Here is a 26,121-nt window from a genome sequence, read left to right on the forward strand (position 1 = left end):
ATTAAAATATGATGTTTTTATACTATAAAAATCTACCTTCCAAATACATTTTTGTATTTTCTTTACCTAATCGGAGTGTGTGTGTGTGTGTGTGTGTGTGTGTGTGTGCATGTATTTGATAGAAGAGTTGGCTCTAGAACGGAATAAAACATTTTCATTATAATTCATTTCTAATTACACAGTATGTGTGTGTGTATATGTGTCTTGAATCACCAAAACTTTTCAATTACACTGCTAACTATAAGGCTAACTTTTGCTTTGAAAGTTACAAAATAGACGAAAATAGCTGTAGTGTAATCATATTCATAAAGAAGTCATCCAAGAATTGATTCCAGTACCTTGCCTGCTTGCACGATCTCGAGTCCACTCTGTCACTTGTACAATGAAGCTCTGACTTCTCCACTGCCTTTCCTTTTCATGGAAGACCTGACCTAGCCCCAAACTGACCATTTTTAAATGTGAAGCTGTTTTGCCTTTCAGTTCCCACTGCTAGGCAGTCGTGTGCTCAGACACGTTGACAGCAAAGAGTTCAGAAGCATTCTGACCATTCTCGGTTGCTAATTCTGCCCCAATTCCTCGAGATGTTTAGAAATAAGACTAAAAATGCAATGAAATGTAGCTGCATTCATTTTTACCTTGTGACATCAGGTAACCAGGCATTTACTGAGGCCTATGATGGGAAATAGGAAGTTCCCTTTTTATTCTTATGGAGTTTAAAATCTCAGGGTTGTACATGGACAGCTATATGAATCTAGAAAAATGTTCAAATACTTTGTGAAATGAATGAATTACTTTGATGTCTGAATGGTGAATGAATTTATATGCACTATACCACTAAATTAAAATAAACAATGCTTTTATTCCTGTATAAAAGATATTCCTTAGAAAACTACTAGTAAAAAGCACAGTAAACTCTGCAGTAGATTCCAGGTCATCTTGACGTGAATGAATGTTAGTGGAAGAGCTGCTCAACTGCATCTTACTACACTCAGCTTCATAAAGGTTAAAACCTTTTATAATTAGCTTATACTGCAAAGCAGATTATATAAGATTCTTTTTGAAGCTATTTTAGACTCTCAGATTTTAAAGCAAAAGTTAGCCTTATATTTAGCTTCTATAATAATTGATTTTATTTTTTATCATGAGTTTTGTCATTAATTTTCTTAAGAGACAGAAATGAATTGCAGAAACAAAGTTGTGTTTGTGGACAGTCTTTAGCTGGTCCAATCGCATGAATGTTTGGGCTGGATGTGGGTATGCTGGGGTATCTCCCTGGGGGTACTCCAACCTTACGCCAGTGGGCAAACACGTACTGTGGCTTCCAGTCATGGCCAGAGCTGAACTTTCCTTACCACTCCCTTTGCTGGAGAAATAACTTAAGGTTTTTAGACTGGAAGCTAGGATTTCCTAGGATGAAGGCTCTGAAAGCAACTCTCAGAAGGAAAACGATTTAAGAGGCAGAAATGTGGTCACATGTAAACAGTGTGATGAGCCAAGGAGAACAGAATTTGGGGATTTGATGAGTACAGTTCAGTTTACTAATTATAATTTTCATTTTGGTCTAATGTCAAGATAAAAATCAGTCATAAATCATACAAATGATTTTTTTTAAAGCTTCATTTTATTTTGGCCAAATCACTCTTATGCTATAGGGCTCTTCCATATTTGCAAGGAAAAGGCAGAAAAGAATATTTTACCTTCAGAATCTCTACCTGGGATAGCCTCAAAAATAGATAGATGCTTCTGTGTAGGGTGGTACACTAGCTCTAGCATGTTTTATAAAACCTAATTAAATCACAGGGACAACAAAAAAGAAACCGAGCATGTTCCCAATTTTTTAAAATATAAAGTTACTTGTATTTTACTAAATTACTCTTCTTAAAAGCATATAATAGCTTGATGTTTGGAAGACCTTTTGCAAAAGGTAGTTTTAAATTTTTTCCTAATGGACAGCAGAATTGAGGCAATTTCTAGATTTTTAGAAAAGTACATGTTTTACAAATAAACAGTTCCATTATAGATCTCTTTTCTCCATATTGACAGCAGAAATCTTGAACGTTTCAAACTCACATTTCCACACACGTGTATATGTTTTATAGTGGTTTGCTTTGTGGAAATATTTGTTTCTAGGACATTAATTATTTTTAAAGCTATGTGTATATGTATGTGTGTGTATATGTGTGTGTCTATATATGTGTGTTGTATGCATGTGTGTTTATTACTACTCCCTGTTTTCATATTTTTCAATTTATTCACTCCCTTTCCTTTAAGCTGCGCTGACTAAATGACTTTGCTTTAACAAGAGGAAGTATACCATTATTAGACATCATTTTTTCCCTCTGTGGTAGTGTAACTTCCCATTCTCCCAGAGGCTACAATAATAAAACCAGAAGCCACTACTGAGAGTACTTCGCTGATTTCCCACACTGATATGCTTCTCTGTGGCCTTAGGCTTTCCAGCGACAGGTCCACGAGTGCCTGACGCAGCTGGAACTGATCAACAAGCAGTACCGCCGCCTGGCCAGAGAGAACCGCACTGATTCAGCCTGTAGCCTCAAACAGATGGTTCACGAAGGCAATCAGAGATGGGACAACCTGCAAAAGCGCGTCACCTCCATCTTGCGCAGACTCAAGGTTTTTGCTATGCCTCATCTGTAATTTAGAGGCCAGAGGATGGGATTGGGCCATTCGAATGCAGTCTTGAGACACAATCTCAGTGATTTTATAAGAATGGGATGGCAGGAGGAGTAAACGGGGGAGTGCTGTAGCAAAGGATTGCAGGCTTCGCACTGCCTGCTGAGAAAATGACTTTACAGGACACTGGAATTCATTGTGCCATCTCCATGTGCTTATAAGGACTTTTCATAAAAATAATTGTTACTACTTTCCTCTGCCTTCCAGCATTTTATTGGCCAGCGTGAGGAGTTTGAGACTGCGCGGGACAGCATTCTGGTCTGGCTCACGGAGATGGATCTGCAGCTCACTAATATTGAACATTTTTCTGAGTGTGATGTTCAAGCTAAAATAAAGCAACTCAAGGTAATAGATTATTTTTCAAATTATCAATGTGAAGAAAGCCTGAAAAGGAGAAGATTTGTGGCTGTTTTTGTGAAGAACATAGCAAATAACTTTTCTTTTGAAAAATTAATTCTGGACTGCAAAAAAATTCAGAAAATATACAAGATATACAAAAATAAGATAAACAACACTGCCCAGAGATAACCACCATTGCTTATCTCTGGGTAGTGCTCTTACCTTCTTTGATACTGATATTGTTGATATTTTTCAACAGCTTGATTGATTTTCAGTCAGCGTGATTGCCAGGGTATTCGGGATGTTCTGTTGTTGTTGTTTTGTTTTGTTTTTTTTTAGAGAGAGTCTCTCTCTGTCGTCCGGGCTAAAGTGCAGTGGCACGATCTCAGCTCACTGCAATCTCCACCTCCCGGGTTCAAGTAATTCTCCTGTCTCAGCCTGCCAAGTAGCTGGGATTACAGGCACCCACCACCACGTCTGGCGAGCTTTTGTATTTTTGTAGTTTTTTAGTAAAGATGGAGTTTCACTATGTTGGCCAGGCTGGTCTCGAACTCCTGACCTCAAGTGATTCGCCTGCCTTGGCCTCCCAAAGTGCTGGGATTATAGGCATGAGCCACCCTTCCTGGCCTTGTTGTTGTTGTTTTCGTTTATTTTTTCTAATTTGTTTGTAGCACCTTCACACCGTTCCTTTAACCTCCATGTTGCAAAGCAATACAACTTTCTATGTCAGGATTTCATCCCTCACAGTCTACATTCTTACATACCACGTTAATTTTAAATACATTTTATATTTTTCACTATATAATTCAAACACAGTGGCTAGCTAGAAATTTGAATAGGAGGGATATACATTAGATGTAAGGATTTCCTAAAAGGGGGAGTATTTAACAAATTGAATATTTTCCAAAGCAGCTTATGAAATTTTCTTCCCAAGATAGATGGATTTTTTTAAAGAATGGTCATGATGCCCATAACCTTTGGGTTGTTATAATAAAACAAGGAACTTTCCCTTAGTCATCGATTCTCAGGATGGAAGAAACAATAAACCCTACTATTCTGCCTCACCCTCTCCCCTGATTCCTCTCTGCTGTCATCTCACAGGCAAGTCAGCATTTACATTCTTCCACGGAAAGTGTCTGCCAAGTGGTAATTGAATCTTGTCCCTCGGGCCCCTGGCAGGATGATGGAACTTCTTACTACCCTCCCTTCTCTCGGGAGTCTTTTTCACCATTGGACAATTCAGCTCTTCCACAATGTATTATTGTATTGAATTAAAAGTGAACACTGAAACATACCCCGGTGATTTAAATCTTTTGCAACACATAGAATGAGTCTAAATAATCCTCCTGGAATTCCTTGTTTTTCAAATCATTATAACTTTACCTGCCTATGTTCTGAAATAATGAAAGAATCACCTGAGAAGAAGGTGTGGCATTGGATGGCTTCTCTTAGTCATGTTTGACATTAGGATGAGGACATCTGAAATTAAAATGTTCGGGATTTCTTTAAAATGCCACATTTATTTCAGTGGCAGTGTATTGACTGCCATTGCTTTTGTCAGGGATAACCAGTGCTGTCAACTTACAGTGGGTTTGAATATTTTTCCCTGTTATTCTCTACCCACACTACCTGTAACGGTAAATTTTATTAGCCAAAAGTGCTTTTCTGATCATGGAATTCAAATGTTTCTATTTATGACTCCTGTTCTGGCTGAAACTGTGTATGTTTTACTTTAGAAGGTCTTGTCTCATGATTGTATATGGTCAATTAAATAGCCCCTACACGTCTTTTTTAATGTAATGAGAAATACATCTTTTATGATTCTTTTATATCATTGTAAGCAACAACAGCAAAATCACATGAGATTTGTACTCCCTAGGCCTTCCAGCAGGAAATTTCACTGAACCATAATAAGATTGAGCAGATAATTGCCCAAGGAGAACAGCTGATAGAAAAGAGTGAGCCCTTGGATGCGGCGATCATCGAGGAGGAACTAGACGAGCTCCGACGGTACTGCCAGGAGGTCTTCGGGCGTGTGGAAAGATACCATAAGAAACTGATCCGCCTGCCTGTATGTAACATTGATTTTCTTAGTTGTCATTAAATCTAAAGAGAATAAATCATGTGGGATTGCGTTGTACAGTGGGTGAGAACCCAGACTCTGGAGCCAGAGCACCTGAGTTCAAGTCCTGGCTTTGTCCTGTATTGTCGCTGTCGCCTTCAGCAAGCTACTCACTTCACCCTTCTTGCCTCAGCTTCCTCAAATGTGAAACTGGTTTAGTAACAGTAACTACCCTGTACAAAGGATTGTTTTGAGCGTTAGATGAGTTAATGTATACAAAGAGTTTAGAAGAACATTTGACTCTTGTCTTCTATGGAAGATAAATAAGAATCTTCTGATCACAGAAACATATGGGATGGCGCTGCTCTAGAGAAGCCTCTAGAAGAAATAAGGGAAGCCTCTAGAAGAAATACGATAAAAGGAAGCAATGTGAACAGCTTCTCAATTGATGAGGTTAGGTTTAGGTGAATTTTCATTCTTCCATTTTCCTAATTGCTACCATAATCACATCTTACCTATAGAGATGTTACTAGAATATTTGGAATCTTCTACAATCAAATCTATTTTATATCTGGGCTATAAGGGCAAGCTAAGGTCTTAGTAATTTGCTCTTATTTCTGATCCGTGCCAGTGTGTAGGTGTCGTGTGTTAGGCGTGGTAGTAGATTGCCTTTCTTTATAATATTTATTTAATCTTATATTAATTATTTGAAGTAGGTTTCAATGTTATTCCCATTTTACCAACAATGAAACTGAGGCTTAGGTAGGATAATTTATAAGACTTTAATTTTTTACCACACAGAAACCCTATGGGGTACCTGGGAGTGTTATTCCTACTTTATAGATGAGAAAACTGAGGCCCAGAGGAATTAAGTTCCTTATCCAAGCTTAAACAGGAAGTACACAGCATAACTCAGATTTCAACCCAGACAGTCAAAGTCTAACACCTTCACACCGTTCCTTTAACCTCCATGTTGCAAAGCAATACAACTTTCTATGTCAGGATTTCATCCCTCACAGTCTACATTCTCCTAGACATAGATTTCTTGTCATAGGTTCTCTCTTTTGTACAGTCTCAATATGTATTTCCAACTGTCTATAATTTGTTCCATCCTGAAGGGATTTATTTTGTTCTATTTCTGTGGTCAGAAGATTCTTATTTATTTGCTCATAAGAAGTTAAAGATTGTCCCCACATGGTAGGCAGGTGGCCCAGATAAAAAGCTAGTCTGACCACTGTAGTGACGGGGTTGCCTTGACTTCCCTTCCAGCTCCCAGATGATGAGCACGACCTCTCGGACAGAGAGCTGGAGCTGGAAGACTCCGCAGCTCTGTCAGACCTGCACTGGCATGACCGCTCTGCAGACAGCCTGCTTTCTCCACAGCCTTCCTCCAACCCCTCCCTGTCGCTCGCTCAGCCCCTCCGGAGCGAGCGGTCGGGACGAGACACCCCGGCTAGTGTGGACTCCATCCCCCTGGAGTGGGATCACGACTATGACCTCAGTCGGGACCTGGAGTCTGCAGTGTCCAGAGCTCTGCCCTCTGAGGATGAAGAGAGTCAGGACGACAAAGAATTCTACCTCCGGGGAGCTGTTGGCTTATCAGGTAGGAGAGAGCCAGTGTGCCAGCTTAAAGGAAAGTCAGAGGGAATTCATATTGCCCTGGAAACATGACAGCTATCCAGAATCATTCGCTTCCTTCTCCCATGCGGGGAAATTGTACCTAAGTGAACACTTAGATATGAATGTGATTATAAAATGCAAATTTTGGTGTGGCCATTGATTTATTCCACATAGATTTGTGGTAGCAGGTGACAAGCGCTTTGCCAGGTCCTAGGGATACACAGTCCTCTCCTTCTCCCAGAGCTTCCCCTCTAGGGTGGGACAGTGAGAAACCACTGTGTGAAGTGTTTGGGGCTAAGATGGCAGTGTGGTGGCAGGACACACAGGCAGGGGCAACAAAGCTGGAGTCCTGGGAGAGGCTTCGGGAAAGAAACCGTGGAACTGAGTCCAGAGGGTGTATCGCAGTTGGTCAGGTGGGCTCAGTAGTGCTTAGAGGAAGAAAGGAGGGGAAGCCTCCCTGCTTTGTGATTGGCCTGGTGCTTTTGATCATCAGCAGTTTGTCTGGAATGACAGGCATGGAATGGACAAAGTGAAGAGCCTGGCTGTGAGGCAGCCTGTTCACCATGGGAAAGAGCTTTGGCTCCTATCCTGAAGGTTGTGGAGCCACAGCAGAATCTGTGGAGGGAGGTGCTGGGATCCCCCTCCTCAGGGATGTGCAGATTTTCATATTGTATCTTTCTGGATACCACAGGGAGAAGGGCATATTCGGGGGAGAGAGCTCAGATGAAACCGTTTAAAACCTCAGACAGAAGTAGGGTGGTGGCTTGAACTAGGGAAAGCAGCATTGGGAATGGAGAGAATGGGAGAGATTTGAGAAACCACACAGAGAAGACTTCTCCTTAACTCTCAGTCCATTGAACTGGGATGGAGGCGATTTTCTGGGATGGGCATCTTGGTGAAAGATGCAGGTGGTCCTAGGCCCTGAAGACCACAAGAGGGAAGGAGCACTGTGGGTGCAGCTGGGCAAGGGAGGTGGGGCTGTGAGAGCAGGGAGGGGATGAGTTTGCTTGTGTGCATCCTGATCTTGAGATCCCTGCGCAATATCCAAATGCAAAAGTCCAGTCATAGATGCACAGGTGTGAAGTGCAGAAGCCGGAAATGCTGATTGGGTAGTTATTCACAAGCAAATGGCAATGGTCCTGGAGTGCACGGAGGAGCTCACACAGGAAGAGTGTGTGAAGGAAAACAAGAAGGACCATCACCCAAGCCACACATGCAGTGAAAGGATGGACAGAGAAACAGGAACTCTGTAAGGAAGGTGGATAAAAATAGAATAAAGAGTTGGAGGCTGATTTGTGGCACTTGGAAATGCATCTCATACATTCTCTTAAAAGGACATCTGGGGATTTCTGTTTGGTTCTGATAGTTCACATCAGATTCCCAAAGGATAACACTGTTCTAAAAAGAAAATTATTTCTCTCATTTCTATTTTGTCTTTACAGTAAGGCCTATTAGTCAGGCGTATGGCATCTGAAGCAGAGCTGTCCAAAACTAGCCACTGGCCAATTGGGACTGTTGAGCTCTGAGATGGGACTGTGCAAATTGAGATGGGCTGCGCATGGAAAACACTCCTTTTTTTTTTTTTTTTTTTTTTTTTTTGAGACGGAGTCTCGCTCTGTCGCCCAGGCTGGAGTGCAGTGGCCGGATCTCAGCTCACTGCAAGCTCCGCCTCCCGGGTTTACACCATTCTCCCGCCTCAGCCTCCCGAGTAGCTGGGACTACAGGCGCCCACACCTCGCCTGGCTAGTTTTTTGTAATTTTTAGTAGAGACGGGGTTTCACCGTGTTAGCCAGGATGGTCTCGATCTCCTGACCTCGTGATCTGCCCGTCTCGGCCTCCCAAAGTGCTGGGATTACAGGCTTGAGCCACCGCGCCCGGCCGGAAAACACTCTTACATGAATTTCAGAGACTTAGTACAAAGAAAGAAAATAAAATATTAATAATAATTATATTGTTTACATGTTATAATCTCTATGTAATATAGTGTTAAAATTAATTTTCTATGTTTCCTTTTACATTTCTAATGTGGCTATGAAGCCTTTAAAATTACATATATAGTTCACGTAGAAATATATGGGACAGTGCTTCTCTGGAATCTGACTGGGCTGAAATCTCAGTTCTGCCAAGTTTCTGTTTAAACTTGGATAAGGAACTTAATTCTTCTGTGCCTCGGTTTTCTCATCTGTAAAATTCAATCTCTGTGGCCCAGGCTGGAGTGCAGTGGCACGATCTCGGCTCACTGCAACCTCCGCCTCCCGGGTTCAAGCGATTCTCCTGCCTCAGCCTCCCATGTAGCTGGGATTACAGGCACCTGCCACCATGCCTGGCTAATTTTTGTATTTTTAGTAGAGACAGGGTTTCACCATGTTGGCCAGGCTGGTCTCAAACTCCTGACCTCAGGTGATCCACCCGCCTCAGCCTCCCAAAGTGCTGGGATTACAGGCGTGAGCCACCGTGCCTGGCCCACTGTGAGTTCTTATGATTCATTTCAGGAAACCTTTGGTGAGCCTGCATGCTCCTCTGTGCACTCAGGAACTTTGTGTCTAGAATAACTACTTCCTTTTTTTCCCCCAGGAAAGTTATTTTCCTGCACAAGGGATTCAGGGTTTCCAGAACTTAGCTGTCAACTTAGACTGTGCTTTTTTTGCAGATGTAATGATCCCTGAAAGCCCTGAGGCCTATGTAAAACTCACAGAAAATGCAATCAAAAATACCTCTGGTAGGCACGACAAGCCGGAGCCAGCCTCCCTCCCTCCCCTGTATAATAAGCCTCCTCTCTTAGCACATCTGCTGTATCTCTCCCAGCTTTGTGGCTCTAGCATGTTAAGGCACAGCCTTCCTCTCTTACTGCTGTACTAGAAAAAACAGCTGGTTAAATCCACACCAAGAATAAGATTTCACTAATCCAGTGAAACAAAATAACTTCTCAACTCGTTAAATGGTCATTGGTCTCATTAAGTATAGACCTGTCAAGCCCATTAACAGCAGAAAATATGAGACGGAAAACCCAGTCATCAGCCTCTGTGCCCTGGTGTTCTACATGGTGTGGTAACTTCAGCTTCACTGTGCACAGATCTACCTGGGGCTGGAGGGTCAGGGCGCAGGCTGTGGTCCCAAGTCCGCCAGCCTGCATGAGTGACCTTGGGCACATCCACCACTTTATCGTCCCCATCTCAGGAATCCCATAGGAGACAGGGGACGAGATCAGATTTCATCTCTAAACAATATATGTAATTTTAATTTAAGAACTCTTATAATTTGAAATGAAAAATGTATTCCACGATATGTTGAGCCATAGATAAGGACAGAACTGTTCCTGAAGCAAGAAGAATTAAAGAAAGAAAAACAGAACTAGTTTTGCTTAGTGTTATATTAGACGAACTGTAGTTCAGCAGTTCAGAATCAGTGATGGGGGGTGTGGGGGGGATAGAGTTTGAACACAGTGATATGATATTGAATCATGGAGTTACTAGTTTACACTTCAGTTTTTGAAGAAAACTGAAGGAACAGAAAGCAAAGTAACATTACTAAGAGGGTGATTCCCAGGGAGAGACCTCTCCTAGGTGTATCTAGAAGGCCTTTTTTAGAAACAAATACATTTAATAAGGCTTACTAATATTTGTTCTGCTTTCACCCCATGCTAGCTTCACTCTGATTATCAAATGTTCTTGTGTAGTTCAAAGATTTTGATACACACACACACATACACACTATAATTTTACAAAGAAATGTTACAACTTTGAGAGGAGAATGAGCCAGAATTCTAGGCTATGAGTAAGAACCTGCCTAGGTGGAAATGCTAAAATCTTAGCATTCCTCCTGGTTTTGTTTCAGATCTTAGATAAAAGCAAGTCATTGCTAGTTTGATATCTCTGTATATACCTATTCTGAGGCACTCTTTTCTTGATTAATGAATTTATGCCTTCAGTAAATGATGGATCTACCTGAGCCTTTCGTGACACTATCTTCCCCTGAGGTGCACAAAGAAAAATCAGAGGGAGGACCTTCCCCTGTTCACTAAGCAACAGCAGAAAGAGCATGAGAAAAGAACAGCTTTCTCCTTACTGAGATGCAGCAGACACCATTGCAGATTTTTAGAAAGGCCTTCCACACTGACAACATTCAGATGATCAGGGGTTCAGCTTGAAGAGGGATAGGTGCACAAAGCTGTTCAAAACTGACTGAAGAGCCGTTTTGCGATGTCCAGTCTGCTAGGGCTCTCAGTCAAGCACCTTCATTGGTTTCGCCATTTTAATGTCTAACCCACCGGCACGATGGTACTAAATTTGCTTTGTAATTACCTACACCTGCCATTTCTATGCTACTGTAACTGAAATCATTTCTGAAACTTCTCCTTGAATATCAAGCTTTACATAAGTCAAATAGTTTGTCCGGTAAAGATTCTTATGGTTGCCACCGCAGGGGACCACAGTGCCCTAGAGTCACAGATCCAACAACTGGGCAAAGCCCTGGATGATAGCCGCTTTCAGATACAGCAAACCGAAAATATCATTCGCAGCAAAACTCCCACGGGGCCAGAGCTAGACACCAGCTACAAAGGCTACGTAAGTATCCTGGCCATCCTCATTCTGACCTGTACAAAACCACAGTTCTAGGTCAAAGAACAGTTCATCTGCAGCATAAGGGCTTTATGTGGTCTCTGAATACCATGCTGCCCTTGAACTCATGAACCTAGATGTGCAAAGCCAAGCCCTGTTATTAAGTTACCATTTGAGTAGAACTTGTCTGTTTTTAGGCCCACAAAACTGTTGTAATGACAAACCTGTTCCTTTACACTGAGCACTTAGGGAGATCATTTTCATTGAGAGCAGCAAAATACTTTGGCTCCCAAAAGTCATTAGGCATTTTTCCAAATTCAACTAATAATTTGGACCAAGGTTAACCTTGGAGCAGCAGATTTTAGCTAATAGATTACTAACATGCAGTTCATGCAGTTTTGGGGGGTTTTTTTGTTTTGTTTTGTTTTGTTTTTCGTAGTTCTTTTCCTGGGTTCACCGAATGACCTTGGGAATGTTTTCCTCTTCTGTTTTTAGTGTGCGCATTCTGAAGAAAACAGTTCTAACAAGAGGGATTTGGAGACAAGATAGCAAGGCATGGGATATCTAAGCAGCTATTGGCTGTGTTCTATCATCTAGGCAGCTATTGGCTGTGTATAATAAAGTCTAACAGAGCGTTATTTGCCCTACTGGAGTTACTGACCAGTTAATTTTCCCTAGAGAACTACCTGTTTTCCTACACATACTTAAGGAAGAGAATTTTAAAGCCAGTCTCTTCTCTGCCTCACGTCTTCTTTCATATCCGAAAGACTGCTTAGTACAAGGAAAGAAAAATGAATTTCCCCAAGTCTGGTCACAACTCATATGTTCTACTTTTTGAAATTAGGGAAGAAAACTGTTCTAGCTATGTATGTTGATTTTATTATCCTCACAATTACAGAAGAGCCATCAATCATGAGTTTGTTTCCTGTTCAGTTTGGCCTATTACACCAATTTCTATTATAGTGAAGCCACTTTTTAAAAATACCTATGATATAGTTTTATGATAATTATACTGACATCACTGGGATTACACTTAACCTCAATCAAAAGTAATCAAAGTAACTTAATGGCATTGTGATTTTTTAAAGGCTTTATGGTAAGCACAGCAGGAGTATCTTGAAATGATTTGTTCTTTTTAATCTTTGAATACTGTATCTGATATTAAAAATGAATTTGGAAGCTTTTCTTTGACTTTAGAATTTAGTCCCTTGATGCCTATTAAACATTGCTTACATTTTTTGCTAAAACAGCTGGCTTTAATATTGCTCTATAATTTTAAGTATTTTAATTATTTAATGCAAGAAAGTTCCCATGAGATTTGTGGTAACATTAACATTCCCATGTTTCATTTTAAGAAAGAGAAAGAGGGAGCAACTTGCCAAAAATTACATGCTGCATTGCCAGCTGAGGGCTCTGAGTTTTAAATCGCAGTTTGGTTTAATCTGTTTTGATTCATGAATCTTAAAGAAACTTCAAGGACTTCTCATGCAAAATCATGTATGCAAAGTACATCTTTAAGGCATTGCTTTTTGTATATGTGAATGCATCACCTGTTTAAAAGGCGTGTTTTTGAACTTTGCTTATTTAATTTTTTTTTTTTTTAAGAGATGGGGTCTCACAGGCTCACAAGCCTGTTACCCAGGCTTGAGTGTGGTGTCATGATCTTAGCCCACTGCATGCAGCTTAATTCCTGGGTGCAAGCAACCTTCTTACCTTAACACCCTGAATAGCTGGGACTACAGGTGCTCACCACCATGCCTGGCTAATTTTTAAAAATATTTTATAGAGACAGAGTCTCGCCATGTTGCCCAGACTGGTCTTGAATTCCTAGGGTCAACTGATCCTCCCACCTCGGCCCCCAAAGTGCTGGGATTAGAGGCAGGAGCCACCGTGGCCAGCCTACCTCTGCTTCTTTTTCTTTTTTCTTTTTTCTTTTTTTTTTTTTTTTTTGAGACTGTGTCTCACACTGTTGCATAGGCTTAGGGCAGTAGCACAGTCATGGCTCACTGTAGCCTCAACCCCCCGGGCTCAGGTGATCCACCTCGGCCTCCCAGGTAGCTGAGACTACAGATGCATGCCACCATGCTCAGCCAAGTTTTTTGTATATTTTGTAGAGACAGGGTTTCGCCATGTTGCCCAGCCTGGTCTCAAACTCCTGAATTCAAACAATCCATTTTCCTCAGCCTCCCAAAGTACTGGAATCACAGGCCTGAGACACCACACTCGGCCATCTTGGTTTATTTTTAGCAGAGTGGCACAGAGGAGCCAAACACAGACACTTCTCTTGCTGAGAAAGTACAGAGATATTTTCCCCTAAAGTTTTTGCACTCATGAAGATTTGGGTGACAGGGGCCGGTTGTTTATGTCTGAACAGATGAAACTGCTGGGTGAATGCAGTGGCAGTATAGACTCTGTGAAGAGACTGGAGCACAAACTGAAGGAGGAAGAGGAGAGCCTTCCTGGCTTTGTTAACCTGCATAGTACCGAAACCCAAACAGCTGGTGAGTGCGTAGTGTCTAGCTCAAGAGTGAATGAAATAGAAGATCCTGAAGCACTTTGTTAAAAGCCAAGTTCCACTTAGGTTGCTTGGCCTTCTTCTACACCGTTCTATCCCGAGAACTTCTTTCCAAGTTGTAGTAGTCTCCTTTGACAGTGAGGGGGGTGATGCATGCCATCGTGGTAGTGTTTGCCCTTATTTCATTTATTATTTTTTTTTTAATATTTGAGATGAAGTCTCGCTATGTTGCCCAGGCTAGACTCCAATTCGTGGGCTCAAGTAATCCTCCCACTTCCCCTCGAGCAGCTGGGATTACAGGCGTGCACTGTCACCCCAGCTCTCGTGTTCCAATTATTGTAATGTACCGTTTCTCACATATCTAATCAGACATTTTATATGTGTGTGCTCAGAGCCCTGTTGTAGACAGGATCCAAGAATTGAATGCTACTTTGTGTGCATGACTGCTTATTACTTCATAAAGCTCTTTACACTGTTAACACCCATCTAGCTAACTTTTTTGCTTCATTATTATTAGAAATACAAATAGAAAAAACACAGTCATTGTAGCGATGTAGCTGTTATTTCCAGATGACAACAATGAAAATGCCCAGTGGAATTACTTTTATTTCTGTTGCTACTTAAAGTTAGCTGCCAACCTATGTTTAAAGCATTTCATAATCATCACGTGTGGAGGAAAATAACCTTGCTGTTCTCTGCATGTCTTGCCAGGTGTGATTGACCGCTGGGAGCTTCTCCAGGCCCAGGCATTGAGCAAGGAGTTGAGGATGAAGCAGAACCTCCAGAAGTGGCAGCAGTTTAACTCGGACTTGAACAGCATCTGGGCCTGGCTGGGGGACACGGAGGAGGAGCTGGAACAGCTCCAGCGTCTGGAACTCAGCACTGACATCCAGACAATCGAGCTCCAGATCAAAAAGCTCAAGGTAGCTGCCCCTTGCCTTTTCCATGGCAGACAAACAGAGAGCCACCGCATGAACGACTGTGCAGATGGCACCTTTAGTTTGAGCTGCTCTTATACAGCAGCAAAAAAAGGATCTAACAAAAATGAGTGAGAATGCTCTCTTCACCTCTAGCCATCCCAAATTCCTGGGTTCCACAAAGATGGTTTTCTTTCTTTCTCTCCTTCTTGCCTGCCTGCCTGCCTGCCTTCCTTCCTTCCTTCCTTCCTTCCTTCCTTCCTTCCTTCTTTCCTTTTTTCCTTCTTTCTTTCTTTTGACGGAGTCTCGCTCTCTTGCCCAGGCTGGAGTGCAGTGGCATGATCTCAGCTCAGTGCAACCTCTGCCTCCCAGATTCAAGCGATCCTCCTGCCTCAGCCCCACTAGTAGCTGGGATTACAGGTGCACGCCACTAAGCCCGGCTAATTTTTGTATTTTTAGTGGAGACGAGGTTTTGCCATGTTGGCCAGGCTGGTCTCGAACTCCTAACCCCAGGTAATCCACCCACCTCGGCCTCTCAAAGTATTGGGATTACAGGCGTGAGCCACCGTGCCCAGCCAAAAGATGGTTTTCAAGGGCAGAAAAGGGGACCATGTTGTAGAACTATCCACCATGTAAATAATCATGCACGATTTAATGAATCAATATTTTAAGAAATGCCCAATTAAAATTTAATGAAGCATCCAGGTACTTCTGGGACCTATGAGAACTCTTTGTAAGGGAAATACAGAATGACCAGGGTCCTACAGGTCTATATCTAGAGCTGGAGAGAAATTCTCTCCAAAATTGTATCTGCGTGAATTTATGGGGGAACGTAATGAAATTATTTGACCTTAAGTAAGGGAAACTTCTGAAATTGATTGCAGTAGTGGTAGAAGCAATTTTTGCTGTAATAAATAAAACTATAGAGTAATCGTGGTGAAACGCCTGGCATTTGCATTTGATTTTGGTTTGGCCCACAGGATATAGTACACAAGTTAACTTCCCTTATTTAACTCCAGTCTAGATTTTAAAATCCTCCTTAACCCAAATACTAAAATGCTTTAATATATGGAGACTGTTGTGAGCATCTCATGAACTGAGAGCTCAGTTTGTTTTTAAAACCCATCAGTGCTTTTTTTTTCCTGTTTGGACAGCCTTAAGATGTGCTGCTCCTCAAAATGTAGTTACCCAGGCTCTCGGAGGTCGGGATAAGGAATGAAGTGTGTGCTGCTTTTGTGTTTCTGTGGTTTTAGTATATGCTTTTAATTTGGGGTTGATGTTTTTTGGCTTTCTTTTAGTGATTGTGTGATTTTGTTTTATTTTATTTATTTATTTATTTATTTATTTATTTATTTTTGAGACAGAGTCTCACTCTATCACCCAGGCTAGCGTGCACTTGGCTCACTGTAACCTCCGTCTCCTGGGTTCAAGTGATTCTCCTGCCTTGGCCTCCTGAGTAGCTGGGACTACAGGCATGCACCACCATGCCTGGCTATTTATTGTATTTTTAGTAGAGACAAGGTTTCGCCATGTTGGCCAGGCTTGTCTCGAACTCCTGATCTCAAGTGATCCACCAGCCTTGTCCTCCCAAATTGCTGGGATTACAAGTGTGAGCCACCACGCCTGGCCTGTTTTAAATTTTCAAAGATAGAAAACTTCAAACAAGAGAAATGAATCTCCCCTCCAGGTGATCCAAAAGGTGCATTCTTATAGAAAGGCCTCTACATTACCCCATGAATTTCAGGACAAAGTACCACGTGGGAGATTTACATATTTGCATTATGAAATGCATTTTTATCTAGAGTCCCTAAATTACTCTAGTAAGGCAGTGTTGCATTATAAGCAGATCCCTTAAAAAGTTGATGAAGCAAATGCTGGCCAGGGTCTGAGACCTTAGAGAGATCAGCATAGGCAAATAAGACCTTGAAAGTCATCCTGCATAACAAGAAAAAAGACACCTTCCTTTGTACTTTCTCCTGATCCTTCCCGTCTGTATTTTCTCTAAATAAATCTGTGGAACAATCGAGTATTTTCACAGTGTCTCTTAAACCCATGTTGTCTGTGTGATTGAATCTATTCTACAGTATGTTAAGAACCTATTGAAAAGTGACAAATGAAGACAGATTGGGAACATAGCAGAACTAGCGAGAAATGATTTCAAAATGCAGCATAGGTCAATGTGACTTCCAGGATCTCTCACCCTAACTGGATTGGGGCATTTAAAACAGTATCCAGATACTCAATTACTAATACAGACTCCTGTGCTCAAGTTCTTGGAATTGAGCATTGGATATTTTGGAAATACACAAAGCCAAAAATCAGTCACCTGGTTTTTGTGAAATCAAACCTAACTGGTTAGCTCATGAAATACGCAATTCATTCTACCTTCACATCAGTGTGGCTTGTGGCACCGGCAGTATTCTCAGCCTGTGGGCCACTGAACCTGCAGATTCAGTACACCTGGAGTCCAGGGCCCTGACATCTGCTTTCTTTGCTTCATTTTTAGGCCCACACATTTGAGTTTCGTTGTGGTTGAACCTCTGTACAGAGTGTGGACTCAGTCATACTCCTTAATGAGCCCATTGCCCAGCGTTATTGTTGCTTCCTACAAGACTCCACTTCTCTTTATTCCTCCCCACTGCAAACCCTACCCTGGCTGAACTCTAAGTTCCCATTTGATTTTCAAAATGGTAGCTATTCTGAAATATTTAGCAGACATTCTTTGTTCAGATATATTCTTTAAAAATGTGGATTTGTGTGTGTGAATGTATTGAGGCTGTTGTGTTCCATGTAACATTCTGTTTCTGACTTTTTCACTCTATACCCTGTTTTCTTAAGATTCATCCATGTTGTTAAGTACTCATCTAATTCATTTCTTCCAACTGCATACAGTTATCATTGGTGTGCACCTTCTGTCTTTTACCTAGCCATCCTGCTAAGGCCAGTTTAAATTAATGAATCTTTTCATTCAGGTGAAACATTTTCAAGGGAAAATATCTTTGTCATTATTGTCCTTGTTTGATTGTCTTTTTTGTTCTTTTCAGGAGCTCCAGAAAGCTGTGGACCACCGCAAAGCCATCATCCTCTCCATCAATCTCTGCAGCCCTGAGTTCACCCAGGCTGACAGCAAGGAGAGTCGGGACCTGCAGGATCGCTTGTCACAGATGAATGGGCGCTGGGACCGAGTGTGTTCTCTGCTAGAGGAGTGGCGGGGCCTACTGCAGGATGCCCTGATGCAGTGCCAGGTCTGTAGAGCTTTGGGCAGCAGATGAGTCAGAGCCAGACATTAGCGGTTTAGCTGAGTGTGTGACTTGATGTGTCATGGTTTCTAGAGGGATGCAGTTGCTCCCCAAAGTCAGTATTTCAGTGAGATAACCTTGTCCCCAAAGTTTTCATTTTACTGGAGCATTTCTACATGTTCAAGACCATGTTCAAAATCTCTAGATCCTATCATCTGTCCAGATAAGAGGAGACTATTCCTCACGTTTATCTCAGTCCCAACGCTCCTTCTATGACTCATTCATTTATTTCCTTTATTTATTCAACAGATATTTACTGGGCAAGCCTTTCTTGAACATCAAAGTGAGCATTACAAATATTATTTATCCATTCATACTGTAATTATTTGCTGGGCATCCACTGTATGGCAGATGTGGTGCTAAAACATTGAATAAAGCACGGCCTCTGCTTTTGTTGGGGATGACAAGATCAATAAAATGCAAGTAAATAGTTAAACAAGATACTTACAGACATGGACGATAAAAGTAATTGAGAAAAGCCACTTTGAGAGGGTAGTCAGGGAATTTATTTGGCTCTTTGAGCTAACATTGGAAGGATGTTGCTATGAAGGTGATAGAATACATGGAAAGTCCCAGAAGCAAGAAATGACTTAGTGTCTTTAGGAACAGCAAAGAGGTCATTGTGACCAGAGTGTAGTCAGTGAGCCGAGCCAGGGAGTGATAAGAAAGACTGAGGAGGTGGTCAGGAACCAGATGGCTTTGTAGGTCCAAGCCAGGAGATTGGATCATATTCTGAGCACAAATGGAAAGCCCTGGAAGGATTTGAAGCCTGCTCTCCAGGTTTATATGTGCCCCAAGAGTAATAGTTCCTTGAAAGCAGGTACCTAAACTGCTGTTTCACCTCTGCACCCACTCCTAGTACAGTGCCTTATCTGTAGGAGATCTTTAGTAACTGCATGTTGAATAAATAAATAGATGAATAAATGAATGAAGGGGATATGAGATTCAGCCTAGGTAGACCTTAAAAGATGGAAAGATTTGAATACACAGAGAAGAGAGGGCAGCAGAGTTGCTTCCTTCTAAACTATAAAATAGCACTACCCTTTTTTCAGAAATAAGGTATTTTGATGCCAATTTTCTTTTTGTCTAAATTTTCCTCCAAGTAATAAATTAGATGCTTTTGGTAAGAACGTGAACTCATGATCAGGTCATTGCAAAAGCACCAGTGCCTTCCTCAGAAAGGAGTTGCATGTACGTTCTTAAAACCAATGTGTGTTTGCTAATGGTGGCAGTTGAAAGACATTTAAGTTGTGAGAGAAATAAAAATATTTTATCTACAGTTACTTTAAACTGTTTTCTCTAGGGTTTCCATGAAATGAGCCATGGTTTGCTTCTTATGCTGGAGAACATTGACAGAAGGAAAAATGAAATTGTCCCTATTGATTCTAACCTTGATGCAGAGATACTTCAGGACCATCACAAACAGCTTATGGTAAGATGTGTGAACTCTGGCAGCCTCCAGTTATTTTTAGCAGGGTTGCATTTCGTTTGCAGAAAATGGATATAAGTGGTAAGTGTTATTTTTTTTTAATTTTGTGCGTTATACTCTCTATTTTACACTTTTTTTTAACTCCCTGTGGTTTCCAATCTTGGTAAAGCAAGCATGCGCATAGAAGATGATATCTGCCAGCTTTAGAATCTGATTTAGAAGCTTTAGAATCTGCCAGATGATACCTGCTCAATTGTAAAAATCTTAGCGTTCTCAATCAATCTTAACTAGCTTGTGGTGTTTATTAAGGCAGCTTAATTTAAACTTTATGTTATATCTGTGGCCCAAAAGTATATTTGGTGGCTTATAATAAAAGTTCATTAAAATATTAGAATAGAACGAGACAATTAAGTCTTTGTTTGTTTGTTTTTGTTGTTGTTTTTTGAGACAGTCTCGCTCTGTTGCCCAGGGTAGAGTGCAGTGGTGCAATCTCAGCTCACTGCAATCTCCACCTCCGGGACTGGAGCAATTCTCCTGCCGATTCTCCTGCCTCATCCTCATCCCACTCCTGAGGTGGGACTACAGGTGTGCACTGCCACGCCTTGCTAATGTTTGTATTTTTAGTAGAGACAGGGTTTCACCGTGTTGACCAGGCTGGCCTCGAACTCCTGGCCTCAGGTGATCCACCCGCCTCAGCCTCCCAAAGTGCTGGGATTACAGGCATGAGTCACCGCATCCAGCCAGCTCTTTTAAAGAGGAATTAAATATAGCAGATTAAACATGAATCTTAGCATCAAGTTTTCTGAAAGCTAAGACAAAATGGGAAACAAGGAGTAAACTTACTTTCATTATCTGACAAAAACAAAACATAACAGTTCTCAAGGAAGGAGAAACTTTTTCTAGCACTAAATTCAAAAGGAAATTAGCTGGTAGCCCCTTGTACGAGGATCTTTGGACAATATAATGTACAGTGTATTTAAGTGACTTTATAGAAGATAAGGAAGCATATTTGAGTTCCATTAGAAGAAAATGCTAGGCACTTTGTAGTTCTCTGTATTTTTAAAGTGTTATGTCTTAACATTTAACACTCACCTAAGCTACAGAATTGGTACCTTTTAATTCAGTACCATAATAGTCTTAGAAACCTAGAGGAAATAGCTGTGGAACTGCGTTGTTACTTCACTTTGACCTCTGGCATTAAGCTGTGAATGATGAATCACCCCTTTTTAAAAAAAAATCTTGACTAGATATCAGAGGATACCTAGACATACTTCTGTTTTGCTGTATTTGATGATGTACTTTTCTGTTTAAAAGACTATCTTATGTCTCACTTGCATATTAATCTACATTTTAAGTACTGTCATATATACATTAACCAATTTGAACCTTCCAATAACACTGTCGACCAGACGTCAAATCAAACTGAGATCAGAGAGGGTCAGGGGTCTTATAGAATATTTTTGGCAGAGGCAGGAGTAGAACTCAGGCCATGAGCTGCTGCATCCTTTAGTGTGTGAGCTCCACGTTTGATGCTCAGGTATAATTTCCCACCAAGTTAAGTTGATCTCATTCTGCACTTTTGGAGCTTTTGCCGTTTATCAAAAATGCTTAGAAAAATTATTTATTTTTGTATGCATAGCAAATAAAGCATGAGCTGTTGGAATCCCAACTCAGAGTAGCCTCTTTGCAAGACATGTCTTGCCAACTACTGGTGAATGCTGAAGGAACAGACTGTTTAGAAGCCAAAGAAAAAGTCCATGTTATTGGAAATCGGCTCAAACTTCTCTTGAAGGAGGTCAGTCGTCATATCAAGGAACTGGAGAAGTTATTAGACGTGTCAAGTAGTCAGCAGGTAAGCTCTAAACAGACATCATCGTGTAGCATTTCTTACTGGAGACCAAAGAAGCATCATCTTCAGGCATTTTAGAAAGACTTTAAATATAGTACTTGTCAGAATGGAGTGTCTTCTTTCAGCCACTGCTCTTACAAGTCCTATCTCAAACTAAAAAAGCAGCCACATAAACTTTTACAACAGGACACTGCTTTTGATTCTATTAAATCCAAAAGCTCTCTTGTCATCGTTACTAATGCTATTACCACAACTGCTGTGGCATTTTATTTCATGCTGTTTAAGAATTTACATACTTGGGCCGGGCGTGGTGGCTCAAGCCTGTAATCCCAGCACTTTGGGAGGCCGAGACGGGCGGATCACGAGGTCAGGAGATCGAGACCATCCTGGCTAATACGGTGAAACCCTGTCTCTACTTAAAAATACAAAAAACTAGCCGGGCGACGAGGCGGGCGCCTGTAGTCCCAGCGACTCGGGAGGCTGAGGCAGGAGAATGGCGTAAACCCGGGAGGCGGAGCTTGCAGTGAGCTGAGATCCGGCCACTGCACTCCAGCCTGGGTGGCAGAGCAAGACTCCGTCTCAAAAAAAAAAAAAAAAAAAAAAAAAAAGAATTTACATACTTTAGTTACACAGCCATGGTAGAGCAAACCAATTGTTGTATCTGAGTTTTGTATTTAACCCCTCTCAGGCATGAATTATCCATTATGTATACAGGAAAAAAAAACCATTAAAAAATGGTCCTCTGCTTATTTAATTTTTCATATTTTTTCTGCAATCGCCTCCATTGTGGTATTATTGGTGTTGAGAAATGCATTTACAAGTGTGATGATGCCTGGTAAGATTTCAACCATTCCGTTGGGAAACCCTGCCATGAACACACACTTTGCCCTGCTGTAAGTTGCAAAAGAACAATCTACTCTGAATAGCAGCAGTGTCCAAAATAATAAAGTCTCTCTAATGCGAAAAGGCAGACTCCTGGATGACTATCTTTTGTTTCTAACTGGAATATATTGATTTCTGTTCAGGCTGAGTGACCAGCAGGCTCTACGGCAGGTTTCCTCCCCTCCCAAACCAGTATCAATTCATTCACATCCATGTCTCCAAGAAATAATAAAGCTATAAGTGAAACTTAGCAATAACAAAATCATAGCTGTATTTTCCAGAACAGCCAAACAGACAACTAGGAAATCCCAACACACTAGAAGAATTTGGCCCTATTCCTCTTGTTCCTGTCTGGTTCCATGTTTCCCAAGGAATGGTTTGGTTTTTATGGTGGAGACACGGGGCTGGATGGAGATGGAGTGGGAGATAGTGTGGTACAACACGGGGCCCCCGTGGGTCTGGGAGGTGGAGTTGTTAACAGAATCTTTCTCCCACATAGGATTTGTCTTCCTGGTCTTCTGCTGATGAACTGGACACCTCAGGGTCTGTGAGTCCCACATCAGGAAGGAGCACCCCAAACAGACAGAAAACGGTAACTTTCCACTGGTCATTTTCAGTTGGCCCGTGGGAGGGAACACTGGGAAGTGACGGCATTTGCACCCACCACAGAGTTCACAGGCAGGCGTCTCCTCCAGAGGAGGGCTGTCACACAGGGTAGCACGCTTCCTCCGTCCTGCCACATCCCCTCCCAGCATGCGCTCAGGAATGGAAAAGAGCGATTCTGGTTTTCAAAAAAATCAGGACTCAACGTGTGGCTGGTATGCAGGGAGAGCATTTATTTTTCTTCCTCAAATAAGAAAATTTCGAGAATGGTGCCCATTTGTCCCTTTGGTGGCTCCTTTCTTCAAGCCACGGCTGCCACAACTATCTTAAAAGGTAGGCCCCCACTTGCAGTGGCACCTGGGCTGGAGGTGCACAGAACCGTGAATGCCTGTGAGCCATTGACTCGTTAAGGAAAGTGGAGGTTCTGTTGACTCTCAAGCCGCTTCTGGGTGGTGGTCCTGAAGGTTTGCGGCAATTGTCCCGCCCCTAAGATGGCAACAACTCACCCACAGGCCTTGGCGGGGGCTGCCTCACTGAACACAAAGAGGATGAAAGGACAAATTCAGCCCCTGCTACCCTCTATGCCTTGATTTCTCTGTGTAATTAGAAGATTGTTTTTTGTTTTGTTATATATTTTTTGTCCAGCTTTATGATTATATTCATTCCATTTTTCCTTAGTTTTTAGAAGTTTTGATTTCATTTGACTTTTTTTTTGTTATAAACATTTATGTTCTATGCTGATAAATGTATTATCTTTTTTAGGATTTTTTTTTTTTACTACATTCACTAGTTTCCTATAGATCCTAGTTTAAGAATGTAAAGGAATACTGGCTTTTCAAGTCAAATTTTAACCTTTCTTTAACTTGAATATTTAAGGTGGGCTTCATCACTACAAAGACCAATCTTATATTGCCATTGTTATTTCTTATGGGCCAAGAATTTTAACACTGTTTTAGTATTCTAAAAGATGAAAAAAAAATATGTAAAGTGTCTTTGAAATACATGGTATGGCATAGTGCATTTTTCCTTTATTGTATGTAAATATACACATGTGTTACTACCACGAAAAGTCAAGAGAAATATGCCCACCCTAGTGTGGACTCCAGAATCCCAATTTATGTTTTATCAGTGGCTAATCACATAGATGTAAATTTATTTCACTTCTTCAACAAAAGAAAAGCCAGTTTCCTTAATTCATGGGTACTGATCATTTCATTTGATTTGTTTTTCCTTTGCTGCACTTTTAGTTTAATTTTCATTAGTAGCTTGTCTTTATTTGCCTGGACTGAACATTCTTCTTTCTTTACCCCCTGTTCATTGCAAACAGCCACGAGGCAAATGTAGTCTCTCACAGCCTGGACCCTCTGTCAGCAGTCCACATAGCAGGTACCTCCTTCTCCTGGTTTCCACACTGTTCTAGAACCCCAAGAGGATGATGAAAATTGTCCATGACTTAGGTAGGCCTGTATCTGGTCTGCCTCAGGGTAGTTGGGAAATTACTCATTTCAGTCCACACCCTTTCCTCATAAATTGGAAGAGATGTTTCTAAATGAAATGTTCAAGTAAATTTCGGAGCATAAAATATTTGGACTCCGTTAAAATTCTGTTTGTCTCAACATAGCCCATCTGGTACTTGTCATCAAATTGTCAATAAGGATTTGATTACAACTGGCGGCACCACTGCCATTTGATTCATGGCAGACTTTTATCATCCTCTTTATTTCTAGAGTTTACAATAAGACAGGTAATCGATCAGTGAATTCTTTTACCATTCACAAAACCCGCATATCTGAATAAAATATACTAACATCCCCAACTTTTTATTTTATTTTCATGTTTTATCCAGATTGTGGGTTTTGGAGTCTCAAAATGGCAAGTCCTAATTTGGTGTTCATTGAAAATTTATAAGTACCTTCTCTCTTCTGCTTATCCTAAAACTTCCCTTCAGCCAGCACACCCAGCCACTCACTTTCCCGGCACTTGGCAAGCTCACTCTGGAACCCGCAGCAGCCAGTGCCCCTACCCAGTCACCTCCCAAGAGCCGACTCACAGCTGCCACTCTGCGCTTCCCGCCTGGCCTCCAGCAGCCCCTCACTCCCGCAGTTAGCAGTGCTTTGCCTTCTTTGTTGTCAGTGTGGTGTCTGTGCTCCTCTGCTCCTCCACTGATCAGTTCAAGTTTCCCCAGACAGCTTTCTAAAAAATGAAAACACTGTCCTCAGAGCCTGTTTTCATTCCAGTCCCTAGCAATTCACGGTTAAAGTAGCTTGCCCCTCTGGAAAGTTATCACCACTGAGCAGGAATCTGAATTCCTGGAAGGAGGGTGGGGATGAGGAAATGTAGAACTGTAAACAACCCTTGAGTAATAATTTTAGTTTTCCAGCTGTGCATAAGGGACTGGCTCTTTCGTTTGGTCCTTCCCACTCGGCTGAAGTCAGGCAGAACATATTTTCATATGTTCTCTGGTTTTAAACCTCCCTTTACTGTGTGTTTTTTTGTTTTTGTTTTTGTTTTTGTTTTCGTTTTCATTTCCTTTGGTTTGGCTTGAAGACAATTTTATGAGTTTTTTTTTTCTATCCTAAACAAAATAGCAATAATAAAATATGGAGAAAAACTCATGGGGACTTTTGAAGATAATGACGAGCATCCACAGATGCTCTAAGGTTTACTCAGCCCCCTATAAGTAGGGACAATTCAGACAGGTCATTGTATTACACAGTCCATCTTTTCCCCACAAATTGCTGATGTGCCGTGAACAGAGGTGAAGAATATCCCCAAGCATTCCTTTGAGGATACCGGAGATCAGTTCTTTGGGTGATACAAATGATGGTGATGAGAAAGGGGAAAGTGCTTATGTTAATGATGCAAACAGCAGTCACTCTGAGATTCCCACATATTGCGTCTATCTGCTCTCCCCATTGTTTCAGACAGCCACATAGACCTTTCGAAAATGTCAACGGCATCATTTCTTAGGGCAGCAAGTGCTTCCTCATGCCTTCTAACAGGGCTTTGCAGCTGGGACAGCCACATTCTCACTGTGACACTCACAAGGCGCCTTTCAGCTCTGCTCTGTCCAGCACGGTTGATTAACATCTTTCTGAGCATTCAGCATAGTGTTCACTTTGCTACTCAGGTGGAACTGGAACATAAATAATCTTCACCTGAACGGCAAACGTCATCAAACACCTTCGCAGACAGGTTGTGGTTGAACATTCTTGGGCTTCGTTACCCTCGGCAGCTCTGTTTGGGGCACACCCAACCCTGCCAATGAAATGCAGACTCTGCTGGGGAAGAATGAACTTCACCCACAGTCAAGGCTGTCATGGTGTTCCTTTACATTGAGACTTGAGATATCT

At 41.5% G+C, this 26,121-nt stretch overlaps 1 protein-coding gene across 21 annotated transcripts in view; it reads left to right on the top strand.

The window, feature by feature from the left end:
• The window catches only part of SYNE1 (spectrin repeat containing nuclear envelope protein 1), a 538,457-nt gene that overhangs the window by 505,179 nt on the left and 7,157 nt on the right, over nt 1-26,121 (top strand). For 16 of the 21 annotated variants that reach the window (XM_033235023.1, XM_033235024.1, XM_033235034.1 and 13 more), the window contains 13 exons: nt 2,452-2,634; nt 2,902-3,039; nt 4,913-5,104; nt 6,365-6,698; nt 9,366-9,434; nt 11,138-11,280; nt 13,649-13,775; nt 14,501-14,712; nt 17,751-17,951; nt 19,309-19,437; nt 21,074-21,286; nt 22,665-22,757; nt 24,096-24,154. In XM_033235023.1, the coding sequence (XP_033090914.1) occupies nt 2,452-2,634; nt 2,902-3,039; nt 4,913-5,104; nt 6,365-6,698; nt 9,366-9,434; nt 11,138-11,280; nt 13,649-13,775; nt 14,501-14,712; nt 17,751-17,951; nt 19,309-19,437; nt 21,074-21,286; nt 22,665-22,757; nt 24,096-24,154 (2,093 nt within the window). The remainder of the gene's footprint in view (nt 1-2,451; nt 2,635-2,901; nt 3,040-4,912; nt 5,105-6,364; nt 6,699-9,365; nt 9,435-11,137; nt 11,281-13,648; nt 13,776-14,500; nt 14,713-17,750; nt 17,952-19,308; nt 19,438-21,073; nt 21,287-22,664; nt 22,758-24,095; nt 24,155-26,121) is intronic. The other 5 variants (XM_033235029.1, XM_033235030.1, XM_033235036.1 and 2 more) reach the window with 3 other exon arrangements.

Source organism: Trachypithecus francoisi, unplaced genomic scaffold, assembly GCF_009764315.1.
Source record: "Trachypithecus francoisi isolate TF-2019V2 unplaced genomic scaffold, Tfra_2.0 Lachesis_group15, whole genome shotgun sequence".
Taxonomy (NCBI): domain Eukaryota; kingdom Metazoa; phylum Chordata; class Mammalia; order Primates; family Cercopithecidae; genus Trachypithecus; species Trachypithecus francoisi.